The sequence below is a fragment of the Mustela nivalis genome, assembly GCF_964662115.1.
Source record: "Mustela nivalis genome assembly, chromosome: 3".
Lineage (NCBI taxonomy): Eukaryota > Metazoa > Chordata > Mammalia > Carnivora > Mustelidae > Mustela > Mustela nivalis.
Genome location: NC_139022.1, coordinates 148550203 through 148571565, shown reverse-complemented (window position 1 = coordinate 148571565; position 21363 = coordinate 148550203). Strand labels below are relative to the sequence as shown.

Here is a 21363-nt window from a genome sequence, read left to right as displayed (position 1 = left end):
ACTGTGAGTAAAAGCCCCAGGTTAGGTATAGAGATTATTTAAAAATAAAATCTTAAAAAAAAAAAGAACAAAACAAATAATCATCATCATGACAACTGAGGAATAAGGAAGTCAAATAAGTCAGTCAGTTACAATAGCAGCAGCAAATCAGTAGCTCAGAGCTGACACTGCTCAATGAATCTCTAAAGATTATAATACATATATCCAAAACTGAGGAAAGTAGTTATAACAATCTCCTCTGATTTGAACTGAAGCTAAGCAAAAGAGAGTTGCAGAGATTCATTTTCTTAGATTTAATAATGTCAGTGGCAACTTACATAGAAAATAAAGGAAAAATAAATTCATTGTTGAAAATCAAAATAATATTCCTCCAAGCTGAAATTATGCTTTCCTATCATTTAAAATATTTTACTTTTTTAAAAAATTTTGTTCATATAATTTACCTCTGGCTTTCAGAGTCTGAGTAGCTCCATTCCAATCTCTTTCCTCTTGCTCTATACTTGATCAAAGGAATACACTGGAAATAAGGTTGCTAACTTCTTCACAGATAGTCGCAAATCAAATGATGCTTCTAAGGCTGCCTACTTAAATTATTTACCCATTGTCATAAGACTCAATTTTTAAAACATAAAGCTAAGAAGAGAATTCCTTGTCTTCTTTTTGTATGTTCATAGACAAAATGATGAGGATACACTATTTTGGGGTACTCAATCCATTGTGCAGAAGTAAAAATTATCTGAAGAATGCTATAGATGTTTGTTAAACATAATGGATATGGGAAACTATAAAAATCTCCTTACCAAAATCAGCTATCTTTGCATTCATGTGTGCATCAAGCAGGACATTTTCAGGCTTCAAATCTCTATGGACCACCATATGCCTGTGACAGTAATCCACACCAGAAAGGATCTGTTGAAACAGGCGCCGACTTTCTTTCTCATCCAGCTAAGAAAAGTAGAGAGGCATTTTAAAGATATGTTTTTCAGAAGAAATTCTTCTACCTACAATTCTCCAACCTATAAGACTGTAAAAATGCACAAAACCTCCTCCCGAGATACTTTTGAAATGGGGACAAGATGGATATATACAGCACAAAATGCTAAGAGGACCCTGGAATCCAAATCAGTAACTTGACTTTCTATTACCATTCTTCCAAATACATTTTAATAGCTTGCTTTCCTCTGTATTTCATGCGCTATGTCAAATAGTTTCAATTTCTACCTGAAACTAAACCTATTTTCTCTCCTATAAATTGGATATGTTTAATCCTTCATTCCTTTAACAAATATTTATTGAACATCTTCAATGTGCCATGCACTGTTTCAGGCACTCAAGATACAGCAGTGAATAAAACAAAGACCCTCATCTAGTTGATGAAAATAGACAATAAAGAAATAAATATAACATCAAGGAGTGTTTTAAAGAAAAAGCAGAATAAGGGCACAAAGAATTATGCTGGTATGGATGATAATATTTTAGACTATATGAGGAAGTAACATTAAAGATTTTTAATGAATTAGTGAGCAACCAAATTATATGTCCTCAAAAAAAGACATTTAATTTTAACATAAAAAACCTTTTATTAATTTCTTCTATAAAATATAAAAAGCATGTATCTTTAAGTCTGTTTTCTAAAAAAAGTTATGTAGCAACTAACATTTTTAAAAATATTCTTTAAAAAGTTTTCATACAAAAAAACTTCTCATTCCATTTATCCACATTTTCTTACTTTATGATTCTTTCCCCCAGGAATAATTACCATTACTTGGATGAGCCTGCACCAAGAAGTAACATTTAATAAACAGCCTATTAATTCTCTAGACAAAGGACTCTAATATGCAATTCTCTAACAGAGGCCACAAATTAGCATTCTAAAACCAGACTTCTATACTTCACAAGGCATGGACAATCTAGGAGAAAAGATAAACTTAATTTCTTTTGAAAGCAAAATTAAAACTATTGAAGTAGTATGGATACCCTTCTTCTAGAGAAAATAACAATGTGTTAGCAATCTCATTTATTTCTAGAAGAAATGTAGGTTCGCTTTTTTAATACAACCTTATGTCAAATATACTAAATGAACATAAGAATGTGTTCTAAATGTCAAAGAAAACTGATTAAACAAAATATAACAGGTAAACCAAAGAAGCTACAAAAATTAAAATTATACTATATTGACAATAAATACAATACAGAAGATAAAGGAAGGGAAGTCTACAAAAGAGTATTAGCCTATTTCCAGTTAAACATGGCAGATTAAACCTTCTGTCTCCACACTTTGAAACACTTTAACTTAGCAAAAGTGTTTTAACAAAGACAAAAAGAAAGTGTCTTAGCAAAGATAAAAAGAGCAAGAGAAATGACAACAGTAATCAAGAGGAGTCAGTGAGCATTAAGGAGGACACTTGATGTCATGAGCCCTGGGTGTTATATGCAACTGATGAATCACTAAATTCTACCCCTGAAACTAATTAATACACTGTATGTTAACTAAATTAAATCTAAAAAAAATTTTTTTTAAAGAGGAATCACTAAACTGTAGAATAGATGAACAGTGATACAGACTTCACCAGAGAGAGCTGAACCCTAAGCCCACAGGGGTGGAAACCAATAGTAAACTAGCCTGCACACACAACCCTGGAAAAGCTTAGAAACCTTGGGAATTTGGGAAGGGAGGAAGGAGAGGAGAACTGAAAACAGGACAGTTGGTTAAAAAAGAAGTTTTAAACTCACCCCAACCAGTAAATGAGACCCATGATTCACTCTTTAGGAACCAGCTCTGTTCTCAAAGACACCAAGGCAGGGATGAAGCACCAGAAGGAAAACATGGGGATTAAGTGGAACTCAAATACTAACTACTGAGACTTGCAGGCCTCTTCTCAATTCAGCTTTCAGAATACTGAGGAAAAAGCTAATACCCTCAAGGAAATTGGAAGGTTTCTTCTGGAGCAACTTTCTGATCTAAGGAAAATATCTGAAATCATGGACATTTGGTATACCCTAATAAAATGGACAGATCCCTACCTGTTCAACCAATGGGAAGGCCCACCAATCAGTAAGTTCCACCTAACATGAGGTTGGCATTTAGCACCTCACTCAAATATAAGTGGACAACCAAGAATCACCAGACATCTGAGGAAGGGCCATGTACAAAACACCAAGGCCAGTAAAATGGAGCACAGAAGGTATAGTAACAATGCAGGAAATAGATGAAGACTTAATCACACACAACAACTGTTGACTCTTAACTATAGAGAACAAACTTATGGTTACCAGAGGGGAGAGATGAGTGGGAGTAAGGAGGGGGACAGGTGAAATGGTGATGGGGATTAAGAGCACACTTATCATGATGAGCACTGAATAGTGTACAGAATTGGTGAATCACTGTATGTATATCTGAAACTAATATAACAGTGTATGTTACTTATACTGGAGTTAAAATTAAAAACTTAAAACAAAAACCTAATTGTTATCCTCAGATAAGATTATTGTATCTATGGAGAACTAGCTATTTAAAACAAAGTCAGAAAACAAGAAAGATCTTTGAAATAGAAAATATGACAGCTGAACTGTTAGTATACAACAAGTAAAAATTGAAGAAAATTCCCATGATGTAAAGCAAAATGATCAAGAAATGACAAATGGAAAAGATAAGAAAACAAGATACCAATTCAACTTGTGCCTGTTTCCATTTTTCCAGGCATAACATGGTGGGGTGGGGGGGGCGGGTGTTAGTGAACAAAGAAGTGGAATACCTGAAAACTGAAATGAACCATGTCAAAAAATGGTAAAATCAAAATTAACTTGGTTATTTAATGAGCTTGGTTTTGATAAAAGTAAACAGATATGCTATATAGAACAAATGAATGATATAAAGAATTTTAGCTTGAGAGGAGAAAAAAATGGCTTCTTATTGCTAGATATAGGTCTCCTAGAAAGAGGTTTTAGCATACCACATAACCAGGGATGAGAAAATACATGGGCGGGGGGCGGGGAGAAGCTGGTGAAGGGGGTGGTGGCAGTGTTCATTTTTTGGGTCTGTAACTTAAGATACTGCTCCAAATGCCTTTTAAAGTTCCTTCCAACTCTAAATTCTTTAAGTCTAATTCCTACCTCCTTCATGGAGCCTGTTCTTACTATTCCAGGTACATCAGATTTCTGAAACCAAAAAACGAATGCAATTTAAATGTGGCTAGGGTTGACTACCAAGGCCTAGATCTTTAAGAATTAATATATTTTGTAAGGATTAAATATATAATTCAAGATATATGTTACAAGTATTTCTATACCCCAAAGCACGAGTTGGAAGACTATGAGTTCTGGGGTCTCAATCCAATTCTGTCATTAATAAATCAAGTGATCTACAGTTAAAAACATAAACTGTGTATCCTGGCTTCCACATCTGTGTAAGCAGGCTAAGGAAGTAATCTTTAAGGTCTTTCCTAACTCTAAATAGTCTATGACTCTAGACAAATATATGACTAAGGGAACTGATTATTAAGTAGACCTCTTAACAAAATCGCTTTCTGACATCTTGAAGCTAGTAAGGAAGAAGGGGAGTTACAAAATATATACAGGATTAAATCAGAACTGCTTACCCTTCCATTTTTACAGATATAATCAAATAGCTCTCCTCCTGAGACATATTCCATCACCATGAAAATATCAGATGGTGTACTGATGACCTGGTACCTGGTGAGAGAAAACATTATCTACCAATATTAAAACATGTATATTCATCCATTCAGTAAATGTTTACTAAGCGCCTATAATACAGCAGGCACTGTGCTAGAAGCTGGGAAAACTGCAGGAACAAAACAAATTCTCTCCCTTCATGGAGTTCATGTTCCAGGAGCCAGGAAACAGACACTATATGAATAAGCAGTATCTCAGGTGGTGGAACATGCTATGAAGAGAAACAAAGCAAACTAAGGGGAATCGCTCATACGGGGGGTTTAAGGGAGGACTCTCTGATAAAGTAACATTTGACCAGAACCTGACAGAAGGAAGCAAACCACACCATGATCTGGAAGAAGGTGAACCAGGCAAAGAGAACAGCAAGTGAAAAGGTCCTGAGGGAGAAACCTGCCTGGCATGTTTGAGGAATGGAAAGAAGGCTAGAGCAGAGTGAGCTGGCAGAGACAAACAGGATATAGAGTCAAAGAGGTAATTGGAGACCAGAGGAAAGAGAACCTTACAAGCCAGAATGAAGCTTTGGCTTCTACTCTAAGGGAAATGCAAAGCTATTGAAGTTTTTAAGCAAACTAGTCATGTGGTCTGATCTATTAAAACGGTAACTTTACTTTATGGCAGCAACGTGAAGAATTGACTGTGGATGGTATAGGGGAAGCAAGAGGCTACTGCAGGAGTCCATGAGAGAGATGATGGTGGCTCAGACGAGGTTGATGACAATGAAAGAACTGAGAAACATTCAGATCCTAGATCTATTTTGAAGAAAGAGATGGAATGGATGGTAGGAAGTGAGAGAAACAACAAATTTAGGGATGGGTCCTATGTTTCTGCCCTGAGGAACTGGATAGTAACTCAGAGGGTGAAAACTGTGTGTAAGAGCAGGTTTGGGGGAGGGTAACAGAAAGTTCAATTCTGCCATCCAAATGGAGATGCGGAGTTGGCAGTGGGTGTATGAAACTGGGTTCGGGGAAGAGGTATAAAAGCAGGAGAGGTGTACTAAGGGGTCATCAGCACCCATACGCACCTTAAAACCATGGTACCTCAGCAAATGAGAAGAGGTGAGAGTGAAACAAATTTGGAGCCAGCCAGGTCAGTATAAAAGCCTTAGCATTGTAAGTGACAGCCCGCATAAGAAAACGGAGCAATAAATAAGTTCTATACAGACCTACAATTGGCAACTATAAAACCACCATAATACTACTACTGCCCCTCTGTATACTGGATTCCTGAAATTCTATCATTTGTTATTTGCTTTATCAGATATAAGCAGCTTGGGGAAAAACCCTTTCTACTGCCTTTCTCTTGTCTCTAGTGAGGCTAAATGACATGATATGAAATGTGGAGGTCAACATTTTCTACTAGCGAATCACTGTTGTTTCTAAGCAATAGGGGTACAGAAAGTGATTGATCAGACAGCATGTCCAGAAGATAAGAAAGAACGAGAAAGTTAACAGCTGATAAGCACAAGGGCAAAACATGGATATAGGTTTAAGTGACCATGAATGGGGTTAGATAAATACATGAACAGGCATAAGTTTTAAAACCTTGAGAGATGATTCAAGAAATGTCAGTCATCTTTCTCTCTTGTCAGATTAAGCAGGTTAACAAAAATGATTAAAAAATGATATGACTATATTTAATATAATCAGCTCTTACAGTTTAATTATATGAGGATGCCTGAAAAGCTTGAGGTTCTGAATTTCTCTGCGGATTTTTCCTACCACATCAAGGCTTCGAATCTTCTGTCGATTCAGTATCTTCACAGCAACTTTATGCCCAGTCAATTCATGTTTGCCAACTGTAGGAAAAATAATTTTAACAAATTAGTGCCAGACTTGATTAATAACATTTTAGATGTATTCTAAGAGTAGTAATCTCCAAAAATACTGAGCAAATTTAAGTTCCTTTCAGTTCTGCCTGATTTGCCCCTAAATGTTTACATGTCCAAGAGTGATTAAATGGGAGAATACATAGGAAATTGATAATGGTGGTTCTTTCAGAAAGGGAAACTAGAAAACTAACCGAGAAAGAAAAGAGATTTCCCTTTTGCTGTATACTTTTTGTCCTTTTAAATTCTTACTTATTTTTTAATAATTCTATTATTATTTTAAATTCTTACTTATTTCTTAAGCTATCATACATACAAACTGAACTTCAAAAAAAAAAAACACACAATTATTTTCTTCTGGTGAACAGGTCTATGGATTTTAACATAAAGAAATTGGTAAAGCCCATTAAAATCAAATACAAACAGTTTCATCATCCCAAAAACTCCCTGATGCTACCAACACACTTCCCCATCCATAACCTTTTGAACCTTTCAAATTTCCATTCATGAACATGCAGTTTCTATTTTTAAGAACAACAACCAAAAAAAAAAAGTGATTTTCTTTCAATTTGAATGCTAGGCTCAGATAATCAATGGTGATAACAGAATTTATTCTCCAAAAATTTAGCTTCTATTTGCCTTTTCTCAAGAACCCACCAGAGAATATATATTCTACCAAAAACAGGAAAATAAGCCAAGAACATAATATCCAGTAAAGAAGGGACCCAGTACAGGAGAAAAACTAAGAGAATCCCCAATATATGGTAATGAGGCAAAGTCCTAGGTAACAGATGTGTAGAAGGCTTAGAGACAACAAATCTGGACAGAAATGTGACAGAGGATCCAAGACAGCTGGGGGAAGAGGAGACTAATAAATTATCTTACAGGTTTGAAAGTATTGTATTGAGAAAGATTTTGACAAAGGCATTTGAAGAAACAGGGACATTCAGCCTTAGGTTCAAAGAAAACTAAGCAAATGGAAAAAACAAGGTGATTTAATAACTCCAGGAAAAATTATAAAGAAAATAGTCACAGATTTGGATTGGCAAATAAGTCTTTACATAGTCACAATTATTAAATGCTAAATATGGATTTTTTTAAGTATGATATAATTATATTAGGAGAATGACAGTGTAGAGGAAAAGGTGTAAGAGAACTGAAATCCTTATGTACCACAATAGAAAGTCAACAACAACAAAATCCATCAATAAGAATTAAGAAATAGCTTGTGTGCATGCATAGGTCAATTAGAAATATGGAAGTTAAAAAAAAAAAAAAAAACACCACAACCTAGGGTAAATACTAGAAGAAAAGAGTTGAGGGTAAAGGTAAAGAATTCTGTTTTATAACTATACCTCTTAGCATTAGTTGACTTTTTGAAATATACATGTATCAAGTTTTGTTTCTGGGTTTTTTGTTTTTTGTTTTTTATTTTCTGTTTTTAAATAAGTGACTTAGGGGATTAGCTTTTTAGGAAGAAAATGTTCTCTTCTAAATTAGGACATAGCTCGTAAGACCAATAGCTGAGAGCTTTCCCTGGCAATCTTTGTAATTACCAGCTGAAAAACAAAGATAATGATAAATAAGAAATCCCTTCTTAGTTATTTATGTTTGTTATGTACTAAACTGTGTCTCCCCCAAAATTCATATGTTGATACCCTAATCCTGGTCTCAGAATAAGACAGTATTTAGAGACAGGGCCTTTAAAGAAATGACTATTAAAATGAAACAGTTTTGGTAGGTCCTAATCCACCCTGACTCATGATATCCTTCTAAGAGGAAATCTGGACACACGGAGAGACAGCAGGGTACACACAGGAAACTGTGTGAGGACACAGGGAGGAAGCCACAATCTGTGAACTAAAGAGAGGCCTCAGAAGGCACCAACCGTACTGAAATCTTGATCTCAAACCTTTAGCCTCCATACTGTGAGAAAATATCTGTTGTTAAAAGCCATTCAATCTGCGGTATTTTGTTATGGAAACCCTTAGCAGATTGATACAATACTTCTTACTATTTCCAAGTAGAAAACTCAACACTGGTATTTTAAACTTACGTTTAAAATATTATTTTACACCAAGAATTTGTCTTTTTTATTCCAATCTAATTAGGCTTTCCCACTTAATCTGGGATTTGGGATGGAGCTGAGCCTGCCCACCCTTTAAAAACCCTCAAGGATTATGAACCACTGCAGGTTTTTAAAGCAGGGGAGCAACAAGATAATTAAATTATCTTTCTAAAAGACAAAAGGCTCATTGCTTGCTCCTCACTCACTATGTGCTCTTGGTGATTTAACAATAACAAGCATAGAATTATAGAAACTAAAGAGAACTCTACAGAACTTCAGGTCCAATGGTTTTCAACAATTCAACATTTTCCCCCAACAGGCCAACCAAGATAATGAGTGATGGGCTCTTCTGCCCCCCAAGACACCCCCTGCAGTTGAGAGAGGCAGGGGATGGGGTAATTCCTCATTACTTTGAATTTTTTTTAAGCATTTGCTACTTTCCCTAAATGTTTTAATTAATAATATTAAATCCAAGGTTAGATTATACAGATATTTCACATTTGGTGAAAAAACTCTTTGTTAAGTAAGACTCAAAGAAAAGTATTTAAGTCAGAGTAAGTCTGAATCCTTTTCAAAAATATGATTTACCACCTAAGTTTACCTTCCATTTTGTCCAGATTTTTTAACCTGTACAATCCTTCTATAATGCAGATCTTTTCAGAAAATGAGCAAATGTGTAACTGCACCATAGTCAACTCTCAGAATCAAAAACTCACAGAATCAAAAAATTTTTAAACTACTACAATGTGGGGACGCCTGAGTGGCTCAGTCGATTAAGCCGCTGCCTTTGGCTCAGGTCATGATCCTGGAGTCCTGGGATTGAGTTCCGCATCAGGCTCCTTGCTCAACAGGGAGCCTGCCTCTCTCTGTGTCTCTGCCTGCCACTCTGCCTGCTTATGTGCTCTCTCTGTCTCTGTCTCTGACAAATACATAAATAAATAAAATCTTTAAAAATAAATAAATAAAATAAACTACTACAATGTAAATGGAATCTCTAAATTTTCTTATAACCACCATTTGTATAGCTCATCTAATCTCAAAACCATCCATGGCTAAGAATACAGAAGTTTCCTGAAAGAAGACAGATTAAGAATGCACTGGACATACTTCCATCAAAAACTCATTAAAATATACATGAAATCAGTGACAAAGAAAAACCTATAATCATAGCTGAAATGGACTGTGGAAAATAGAAGCACATCCTAATTTCTGATAAGGCTTTTTATAATCTATTATACCAATCAGATGTGATTAACAGCAGTCAACTTGACTGTTAAACCCCAATTCAGTAAGATCTTCTTTCTTAGACCTAGTGTACTGCTACCTGAACAACTAGTAATTTAATCTGTCCAACTACCCCCAAAATCTCCAAGCAATGGCTTAGTGGAAACCCTCTCTCATTAACTGAATAGCTGAAACAAGACTGGGAACAGCCACAATACTGGATACTACTGGCAGACTCAGATTTGGAAAGAATATGAAAGCAAAACCCATTTGGGAAAGAACTCCAATTCATCACAAATCAACCACAGTCCCCTCTCATATCCCACCCTGCTCAACCTAATTTCAACCCCAATTAACTGTAAGTAACAACTGGGTCTTCTTGGAACTCCAGATGTATATTCTATCATTAACTAATGATAGAATACTATATGCCAGTAATGCTGTCACAGAAAACAGTACTGACCAAAAGCAACCTGGGTCCCTGGGACCATCCTGGCCTCTGAAGATGACCAAAATAACTATAAAGTAAGAAAAAACAAAAAGTTTTAAAGTACAAAAAACTAAAGCAAAAAGAATACACATTAATAAATGCTCTCCAAGGGGCGCCTGGGTGGCTCAGTGGATTAAGCCGCTGCCTTCGGCTCAGGTCATGATCTCAGTGTCCTGGGATCGAGCCCCGCATCGGGCTCTTTGCTCAGCGGGAGCCTGCTTCTCTCTCTCTCTCTCTCTCTCTCTGCCTGACTCTCCGCCGCTCTGTCAAATAAATAAATAAAATCTTTAAAAAAAAAATAAAAAATAAATAAATAAATAAATAAATAAATAAATGCTCTCCAAGAGCTACATGAATGTTGTAGAAAAAATTAATTATCACAAAGTGATAAGAAATACAGAAGTTATTCAACACCTGGCTAGCCCAATCAGGAGAGCACAGGACTCTTGATCTTGGGGTTTTAAGTTCGAGGCCCACACTGGATGTAGAGATGAGTTATAAATAAAATCTTTTAAATTAAAAAGAAAGAAAAATACAGAAGTTACAAAATAAGAGCAGAGTATGATGACTTATACAACAGAACAATTAAAATCATTTAGAAAGCAGTTAAGTTACAGAAATGTGACAGAAAATTTCATTGAACACATACCAAAATTGAGGCAGAAATTAGCAAGAGAAGGCGGGATGGTGATAGACAAAGAATAGGGAGTCAAGTAAAATTCAACTCGTAAGTAACAGGGAGTAGAATATTATTCCACCTGCGAATAATAGACCACCCGCACAAAAGAAGGCTAAATAAACAAAATGAAATCAGTAACCAAACAACCAAGGTACAACTAGACTTTTTTCTAATACGTAAACATTTCATCAAATTATAAATTAATCAGAAATAGAGGCATATCTTCATTTTTGAAGCAATAGAAATTACAAAAGTATGACTGTATAAATAGTATTCAAATAAAAATTGAACAGTAGCAAGGGAGGGGAAGGTGTCATGACAGCCACTGTAATGAAATCAAATTCTCTGTCTCACATATACACACACACACACTACTAAGTAAGTAAAGAAGCAGGGTATGTGATCAGTTTGGTTTTTTGTTAAGGAAAAATTGATATACTAATTCCTTTTTCATGGCTGGTATAACAAAAGAACATTTTAGGGGAATAAAAAGGCAACTGATATCCTAGAATAGCATTAAGAGCAATATATATTTCTTAAAATATATATTTATACATATCAATATATATTAATATATATTTTAATATATTAATTAAATATATATTTTAATATATGGATTTTTAAGATCTGTAGTTTCCTTACTTAGAATTTAACTTAGAATTAAGTAAATTTTAAAATGTGCATAATTATTGGGCACCTGGGTACCTCAGTCAGTGTCCCACTCTTGGTTTGGCTCAGGTCTTGATTTCACAGGTCCTGAGATCTAGCCCCATGTTCAGCTCCGCACAGGAGACTGCTTGAAGATTTTCTCCTTCTGCCCTTCCCCCCACTCATTCTTTTTTCTCTCTCTCAAGTAAATAAATCTTTTTTTAAATGTGCATTATTATTTTTATTATAGTGTCTTATTTAAGAACAAAGATGGCAAATGATCAAATGACCAATGTCAGAAAACAGTTTAATACATTGCTATTCCAACATAACAGGCTCTCTCATAAGACTATAGAAAATATTTTTATAAATATGAAAAGAGCAAACAAAAATTATATATACAATCTATACTTTCTAGCTATATTAAAATTTTTTATGACAGTGATAATGTGCTAAAATGAGAAGTTATCCTACAGTGATTTTTTTTCAAATTTTACTTACTGTTTTATATTCCTTACTATTAAAAAATCCCAAAGGGAAGTCAAAAAAAAGTAATGATAGGTGTTTGATTCAACTTTTTCAGAAATAGGGCTAAACACCCCATTCTCCTACATGAGAAGGCAATCTATGTATAAAACATAGACAGAGACCTGGGTTCTTTCCAGTATGAAGGGTATTTATTTCATGTTTGACCTGGGCGAGTTAAATTATGTCAGCCTTCTATTCACTTGTCTGTAAAAATAAGAATACCACATACTCCATATAAAAGTGACTGTAGGGGCGCCTGGGTGGCACAGTGGGTTAAAGCCTCTATCTTCAGCTCAGGTCATGATCCCAGGGTCCTGGGATAGAGCCCCATATCAGGCTCTCTGCTTTAGGGGAGAATCTGCTTCCCCTTCTCTCTCTCTGCCTGCTGTTCTGCCTACTTGTGATCTCTATCAAATAAATAAATAAAATCTTTAAAAAATAGTAAAATAAAAGTGACTGTAAGGAATGCATGAAGTAGGGTTTGTAAAGCACTTTCCATGGTATCTGACATAGTAAATGCTTGATAAATAAATGGTGGCTATCACTGTTTAGAGCTATTTATTTTCCACTGCTCCCAAACCTGCCCCCATCCCTATTTAATCAGCCCTAAATTTTCTGCTTTAATCTCTATCTGGCCAATAACCTCAGTTCCTTTATTTGTTGTCCTCATCCTCCTAGATTCAGTAGCATCCCTTTATCTAAGCCCATAATAAGTGCTAAATAATTAATAGCTAAAATTTCTATGCATCTAGCTCCCATTCCCGTAAGCTTCAGTTCCACCAACATACCCATCCTCCGCCTCCCATCACATCAATCCTGAGATTTCTAGCTTCCTAAAATCAACCCTTTCCTAACTTTGGTTAATTTTCAACATAATATTGCTAAACATACACACTTGGCACCAAGCCTTGATGTTATTTCACCTACTACCTAAAAACTACAGGAACGCTTATTCAGCCATATAAGAGCACCGAGCTAAAAAACAGGCTAATCAGATTTGAATTTAAATCAGATTTTTAAAAAATATAAATCTAGTTGATATATAACACGTAACATAATTAAGATACACAACTGTGTAGTTAATATTCATGACATACCCACTTTATGCCCAAACCTACTGATACTCTAACTAACCCTAGAAGACTGACATTATTAGTAACACTTTACAGTTAATTGAGGAACAGGAAGAGATCCCCAATCATGACTTGAGCCAAAATCAAAGAGTCAGACGCTCAACCAACTGAGCCATCCAGGTTGCCCTACAGTCGTACAATGTTGAAAACAACAATAGACTGAATTGCCCCATACCAGTAAGAAATATTCTAAAAATTCAAACATTGATTAAAGAAATAGTGAGTACCTGTACCTACTATGTGTCTGGCATTGCTACTACAATCTTTTTCCTATATATGAGAAAATTAATTCAGTCTACTAAAAACCTGCCTCATATCAATTTCAATGTTTTAAGACAAGGTACAAAGAACATATTTTATTCATTCTACCAGTTCAATTTAAAAGTTTCTCAAAAATTAAAGTGTTATAAGGGAGAAACCAAGAGTATAAAACCAAAAGCATATAAAATAACAAGTGTAATGGCTTGAATACTGCCCCTGCATCCCAAATTCATGTCCACCAGAACTTAGAATATGCTCTTAATGTGGAAATAGGGTATATGGATATGTAATCAGTTAAGGATCTGAAGTTCATGAAATCATCCTAGGTTTAGAGTGGGCTCTAGATCTAATGAATGGTATCCTTTTTAAGAAGAGAAGAGAGCACAGATACATCCATAGGAAGCCAAGAGAAGACAAAGGCAGAGTCTAGAGTTTTGCTACCACAAGTCAAGGAACACCAAGAGCCACCAAAAGCTGGAGAGGCTAGGAAGACTCTCACCATGAACCTTCAGAGGAAGTGTAACCCTACAAACCCCCTGATTTTAGATTTTTGGCCTTCAGAACTTCAAGAGAATAAATTTCTGTTGTTTGAAGCCACCCAGTTTGTGATACTGTTACTGCAGCCCCAGGAAAAATAGTTTTGTTTTGTTTTGTTTCCTAAAATATGATATTCACCATTAAAATTAACAAATTAACAAAAGTAATCTTTTTTGAAAACTGGTTTTCTAATCTGCACTACAAATGCTCCAAGAATTCTTAAATGGAACACGCTGTACATAATGACTGGGAAACAAGCAAATGTTCACCTTGTATGAGCATCAGTTACTCCCCTGTGCCCTCACACAGTGACATCTGTGGGAGTTAGCTGGATAAGACTTCTTGCTCCTAGGCTATTACGTTCCAGCTCCACAGTTTTCTGCATTTTGAAGTTGTGTCTCATCCTTCACAGCCTATCAGGAGTCAACTTTTAAGCCCCCTCTCCAATGTTCTAATTCAGGAATTCAAATTTTCTATGGGCTAGAAAAATCATAAAACTATAATTGTTACAATGAATTTTAAGAATTATGCTCTACAGGGGCGCCTGGGTGGCTCAGTAGGTTAAGCCTCTCCCTTCCGCTCAGGTCATGATTTCAGGTCCTGGGATCGAGCCCCGCATCAGGCTCTCTGCTAAGCAGAAAGCATGCTTCCTCCTCTCTCTCTGCCTGCCTCTCTGCCTACTTGTGATCTCTGTCAAATAAATAAAAATAATGTGCTATGGTGAGTGGTGTGAAGTGTGTAAACCTGGTGATTCACAGACCTGTACCCCTGGGGCGAATAATACATTATATGTTTATAATTAATAAACAAATGAATAAATATAAAATCTTAAAAAAAAAAGGAATTATGTTCTATAGACTACTAGGACTGAAGCCTCTACACGGAAAAAGATTTTGTCAGCAAGGAAGTCTGGGAAAGGATGTATGCTCTCCCTTTTGGAAACCCACTACACATATTAACACAATAATGGCTCTGGACTGCCTAGTAAAGAAACCTATTAAACATTTTTAACCTGTCTTACTTGGATACAGACTCTTCCCTTCAAGGTTTTCAAATAATGTCCCAACACTGATGGCTCAAATATTTTCTCTTTCAGAGTAGGCAATAGCCCTCTGGATATCATCTTTCTCCTTCTTTCTTCCCAGGAAAATCTTGGCAATTTAAAGCTGTCATATGATAATCTGTTCTTTTCCTTAATTATAGCAACAGATATTTTGCCTTGAACCCAATTACCAACAAACTTCAATATCAGAACTTCAGTAACAATACTTTTGAAAATGGGATTTTATATGATCACATTTGACCCTCACAACAAACCTATGATATAGGTAATTACAAAGCTCTAAGAGATTATGTAATTTGATGTAGTAAAGCTATTAAGTGATCAAGCTGGGATAGGCCTTCTGACATCAAGTCTTAGGACCTACCTACTCTACCACACCATCAATATGCAGGGGTGGGCAGGGGGAGCTAGGCCCAATATCAAACCCCAAACCCTGAAGTCTTCTCAAAACTAAGCAAAGGATTCTCCATATATTAATCTCAGTTGCAGCCAAATTAATTGCTGCTCCACAGTCAATCAATCAGTAACAAGTGCACCTTGTCAGGAATATGCATTAAGAGAACCACCCCCCTTTCCAAAGCTCAAACCTTTACTCTTAAGACTGTTACTGTTTTACAGTACTGCTAAGATACTGGGGTTTTTGTTTTTGTTTTTTTAAAGATTTTATTTATTTGAGAGAGAGGGAGAAAGAGAGAGTATGAGTCAGGGCAGGGGCAGAGAGAGAGAGGGACAGACTGAGTCCTAACCAGGCTCCACAACCAGTGTGGAGCCCAATGTGTGACTCCATCTCACAACCCTGAGATCATGACCTGAGTTGATATCTTAACCAACTAAGCCACCCACGTGCCCCTATGAGATTGTTTTCGAACAAAAGAGAAAACAGGTATTTCTGCCATGGAACACTTACAGGTCACTCATAGCAAAGGCTACCAAAATTTACAATGTCTCCCTCACAAGAGCAGTGAATTAGTCACCCTCCAACTAACAGCCTATTAGTGCTTTCTTTTTTTTTTTTTAAATTATTTTATTTATTTATTTATTTGACAGACAGAGATCACAAGCAGGCAGAGGCAGGCCATGAGAGGGAAGCAGCAGGCTCCCTGCAGGCTCCCTGCTGAGCAGAGAGCCCCATGCAGAGCTCGATCCCAGGACCCTGAGATCATGATCTGAGCCAAAGGCAGAGGCTTTAACCCACTGAGCCACCCTGGCGCCCCTAATTTTATATATTCTTTTGAATACATAATACCTGCACTGCACAATTAAATGGTACAAAAAGATAGGCAGTGAAATAGCCCCCTGCTACCTAGCTCCCCCGCTCTGAACTAATGTGTTTCATGTGTATCTTTAAAGGGTCACTCCATGCACGTGCAAGTAGTTACACTTAAAAACCTTCCTTGCCCCTACTTTTTATACACAAATGTGTATAAAATGTGTATACTAGACACATTTGTTCTACTACCCCCTTATTCTTCCCCTTAAAAATACACCTTGGAAATTGCTTCCTAAATTATATAAAGTCTCTTGTTTTTTTCTTAATGTTTGCAATGTATATCATTGCATGGATAACGATAATTTAACTACTGTCCTACTAGAAACGTTTTTTCTAACCTTTGTATTTATAAACAATATGGCAATGAATAACTCATTTCATACCAGTATATCTATAGGATAAATTCCTAGAGTCTAAATTACTGGGTTAACTTTAATAAATACTGTCACACTTTATAGAGGTGGCAACATCGTACTCTCACTAGCAATGTCCGGGCGTTTTCCATGATTTTAAAATTTATATAAATAACATGACAGTATTCTACTTCTTTGGTTTTTGTGGCCTAAACTAAACTCTAAACTTGAGATAGATATAGATATAAATATAGATATATAGATATTTTCCCACCTTAAAGAATTTTTTTTTAAAGATTTTATTTATTTATTTGACACAGAGAGAGAGATCATAAGCGGGCAGAGAGGCAGGCAGAGAGAGAGGAGGAAGCAGGCTCCCTGCTGAGCAGAGAGCCTGATGCGGGGCTCGATCCCAGGACCTGAGATCATGACCTGAGCCAAAGGCAGAGGCTTTAACCCACTGAGCCACCCAGGCGCCCCAAGAATTTTTTTTTTTAAGTAAGCTCTACCAGTGTGGGGTCTTGAACTCATGACCCAAGATCAAGAGTTGCATGCTTTACTGCCTAAGCCAGCCAGGAACCACCCCTTGAAGAAATTTTTAAGTAATTTCTACTATGATTGATTCACAAAGAGATTAGTCACCTATTTACCTGAAATTGTAGTTTTATGTAGAAAAATACTCACCAACTTAATAAATAGGTTGTAATGTATAAACAACTCATTTGCTGAAGACCACCTATACCACTAAAGAGACCGTCTTCTCTTCTCTTGGAAAACTTAATAAAAACTGCCATTTTAATTTATTGCAATAGTAACATGACACTCTGTTCATCCATGCTTTTATAACTGCTGTACCTGGGGAAAGGCAAGTGGACCCTACAAGGAAGTAGAGACTAACACCTTGATAACCAAAGGGGGCGAGAAAAGACAACTTGGGAATAATAAAAGGTAATTCAAACATAATCCCAAACCCAACCCCAGTAGCCTGTTTAAACTTTCCCCTCACAATAAGTTGCCAAATGACTTTTTCAGCCTGTAATAGGGAACAAAATAATCACTGTGAATTTATAGTCCCCTTTGCCCCCCAAATTAAATTTCCTCTAAGCATGTAATATCATATTGCGAATTTTCTGCATATATCATATCTTCTATTAGATTCCTTTTCTGTGTTAAATTTACCAACATGTAACTAATTTTAAAAGCTCTACCTACTAGGGGCGCCTGGGTGGCTCAGTGGGTTAAGCCACTGTCTTTGGCTCAGGTCACGATTTCAGGGTCCTGGGATCGAGTTCCTTATCGGGCTCTCTGCTCAGTGGGGAGCCTGCTTCCCTCTCTCTCTCTCTCTCTGCCTGCCTCTCCATCTACTTGTGATCTCTCTCTGTCAAATAAATAAATAAAATCTTTAAAAAAAAAAAAAAAAAGCTCTACCTACTCCAAATTATCTCCACTGAAGTATCTGGCTAATCATACCACTGATAAGAATTCTTGTCAAATTAAGGCTATCACCACTGTAAGAGCTGTTTCTGCCTGCTCACTGAACATCTAATTTCTCTCGCCTAACAATTAATACCCATTCTGTATAGGTATTTATCTACATTAAGTACTTCAGAAGAAGATGCCCCCACCACACACACAAATTCAACAGTGGGCCATATTCCACCAAGAGTAATGCTATCTCCCTTGCTAGTGCACAAGCCTGAACCAAATAGCACATGGCATCCCTGGCCCCAGGGACTAGATGAGCCAGTGAGACTCAAGAGAGTTATGCTGAAGTTTCCAAACTTTGGAGAGAGAACCACAGAAAGTAAGGTTCTTAGCTAGGGTGAGTTGGATTTTCTATTACCATACATGGAGCAAAAAGCATCCCAACTGTTTAACAACTTAAAAATGCACTGGTTGAGGATTTTGAGCAATATCAACGAATGTATTTGCGAACAAATTTAACCCTATCTATGAAACCTGATTCTTTGATGACTATTGACTTTTCTATAATTTAGAGAGTTGACTTTTGACAGTATTTAACACTTCAAGAGAGGCATGTGTGGAATAAGGTTAGGGAACACCATTCACTGAAAGGATTCATGTCACAGCCACATCACAGTTCAAATCCAGAAAATGAAAAACTCCCTCTTGCTTTCCTATCTGCCATGCCAAAAGCCACTGAGCAAATAAGAAAATGAGACCTGACTTTGCACAGGTCTTTATTAGAAGGATGAGCATTGTAATCCAAGCAGAACCCTGGAAGGAGTGAGGGTTTCAAGACTGTCATCACTATTAGGGGGCATTAATGAGCATTTCTTACAAATACTGTAAACTAAACGCAGTTTGTAATTGCTAACAAGTAAAGAGACAACATAGCCAAAAATAAATAATTTTGAGGGTACAGAGACATCTTACTGGCCTAATACAGACCCACCCTGATGGCTCTTATTACCCTATTCTGGCATTTGCTTCTTACTTTCTTAGATTGTTGGCCTTGCTGATTTTCATAAGAAGGCTTAGGCAGTTGCTTCCCTGTGGGCTATACAGCAATTTTCCAGTTCTATGACTCAGAAAGAGCAAGAGAAGGAAGGGTTCTCCTCTTCCATCCCTAGATAAAATCAGAAAATGTTTATTTAGCTCCGGTAAAGCAAGGCTCAGTTAGTTAATTCACTGTACAGGCTTTCACAACTTTTTTTTTTTTTCTTTCAAGTCAAATATTTACCAAGAGCTTAGTGTATGCAATTCATAGGTTATTATATATCCAAAGCCAATGAATGAATTACATTTATCAGTTCCATGCTCCCTTTCTCTACATCCCTAATAACAAAGTCAAATATTTTAAAGAAAAAATACTTATGCCTCACAAAGTTTGCAATTAAACTTTTTGTGCCAGAATTGGTGGACTGGTGATCAGGTTTGTTATTTCCAGAATATTGTGCTAAAACACAAGGGTAAGAGATTTCCCACTTTCCTTTAAAAAAAAAAAAAAAGTTCAAATGATGTGCACTCAATTATTAAAACAAATATCCTGAGAAAGTAAATGGAAACGAACTGCATTAATGAGCTAATAAACACTATCTGGAGGCAACATCTGCACTACCTACCAGGTTTGGCACACAGAGTCTGCAAAACTGATAATTCAGAAACACTGAAGGCACAGAGTCTGCATTCAGAACATAAACCATGCATCGCAAATACAATTAACTGCTCCGAAAAAAAATTAGTCATCCTTCCCAACGAGATGGCCCTTTTTAAAAAATTCTGTAAGCTACCCCCAAAGCAAGCCTACTTTTGGGGGGAGGTGGGAAGGGGGGACACATTTCACACTTGAGAATCAGCCCAGGCAGGTAAGTCGAGAACATCCCAAAGAGGACGGAAATACGGACAATACGGAGAACTGCCAGGAAAGCGATGGGCTGGCTCTGAGCCGAGGGAGCACAGCCCCAGCGAACAAGAAGCCCTCTCCCCAGGGCTCCGGGCCGAGACCCCGGCGCACCCCCCCTCCCAGCTCTACGAGCGCGCCGCGCAGCCCTACACTGCCCCACCTGGGAAAGTTCGCACCTCCGCATCCCCGCCCCTCGCACCAGCGAGCCCCTCGCACCGCGGTGCCGTCGCCATGGCGACCGGTCCCCACCCCCACCCGGCCGGAGAGGGTCGCGCCGCAGTCCCGCGGTGGCCTCTGACTCCGCTCCCGCCGGAGTCAGGACAGGGGTTGCAGAGCCCGGGAGAGGAGGAACGCCGGGGCGGGGGAGGATGAAGAGGTGCGAAAGGCGGAAGTCACCCGGACCGCGGGCTGGATCCGACCCTTGCCCCGAGGGGTCCTCACCCTTCACTTTGCCGAAGGTGCCGACCCCCAGCGTGTCCCCCAGGATGTAGTGGCCGATCTTCACCCGCCCGTCGTGTTTCTGCTTCTCGGCTGTCGCCATCTTTCTCCAGGAACTGAGTCTGCGCATGGCGCCGCGGGAGGGGGCGGAGGGGGCGGGCAGGGCCGCGCCGGGGGCGGGCAGGGAGGGGGGTGGGGACGCGGGAGGGCAGCCGTGCCGCCGAGCCGCCGCCCAGCGCCGCCCGCCGGGTCCCTGCCGCGGGCTGTCCGGCGCAGACGCTCCCCCTGGCGGGGCGGGCAGGGGTCGCTGGGAGGGCCACCGGTACTCCCCTTCTCGCGCGGCTCCGCTTCGGCCTGGGGCGCCCGCCCACCTGCGCGCCGGAGAGGGCTTCCTGAACTGCAGAGGAGGGCGGCAGCCCTTCGGCCGCTGTCCTCCGTGGCCGAGTTCTGCCCGCGGCGATCTCCCCGAATCGTTCCTCGTGGGGAGGGGTACCGCTCTCCTTGCGATTCCGAGGGGATAGATGGGCACTGGGGAAGCCCACGCGGGCGAGGCAGCTGTGTGGCTGGTTACGAGTGCGGCGTGAATTGAAACATGGCAGGGGACACCGCCCTGCCACAATGTTCTAACCTCTTCATTTTTCCTGTGCGGATGGAATCTAAAAGCCACGGAGAGTTGTCACTTGCATCTTCGATGGAGTTTCCCCCTTTTTCTACCCACCGCCCTGGTTCTTTGTTGTTGTTACTTTGAACCAGTAAGTTGCTACTGGGCACCTCGACAGCTTTC

General features: G+C 38.3%; 1 protein-coding gene across 3 annotated transcripts in view; it reads right to left on the bottom strand.

The window, feature by feature from the left end:
* The window catches only part of PRKAA1 (protein kinase AMP-activated catalytic subunit alpha 1), a 32971-nt gene extending 12138 nt beyond the window's left edge, over nucleotides 1-20833 (bottom strand). Inside the window, exons 1-5 of one of the 3 annotated variants that reach the window (XM_082724657.1) lie at nucleotides 20583-20732; nucleotides 6349-6490; nucleotides 4599-4692; nucleotides 4114-4158; nucleotides 801-945 (exon numbers count right to left, since the gene is read on the bottom strand). In XM_082724657.1, the coding sequence (XP_082580783.1) occupies nucleotides 801-945; nucleotides 4114-4158; nucleotides 4599-4692; nucleotides 6349-6490; nucleotides 20583-20709 (553 nt within the window). In that variant the 5' untranslated portion in view covers nucleotides 20710-20732. Of the gene's footprint in view, nucleotides 1-800; nucleotides 946-4113; nucleotides 4159-4598; nucleotides 4693-6348; nucleotides 6491-20582 lie in introns of all 3 variants that reach the window. The other 2 variants (XM_082724658.1, XM_082724659.1) reach the window with 2 other exon arrangements.
* Nucleotides 20834-21363: the final 530 nt, after the last annotated feature.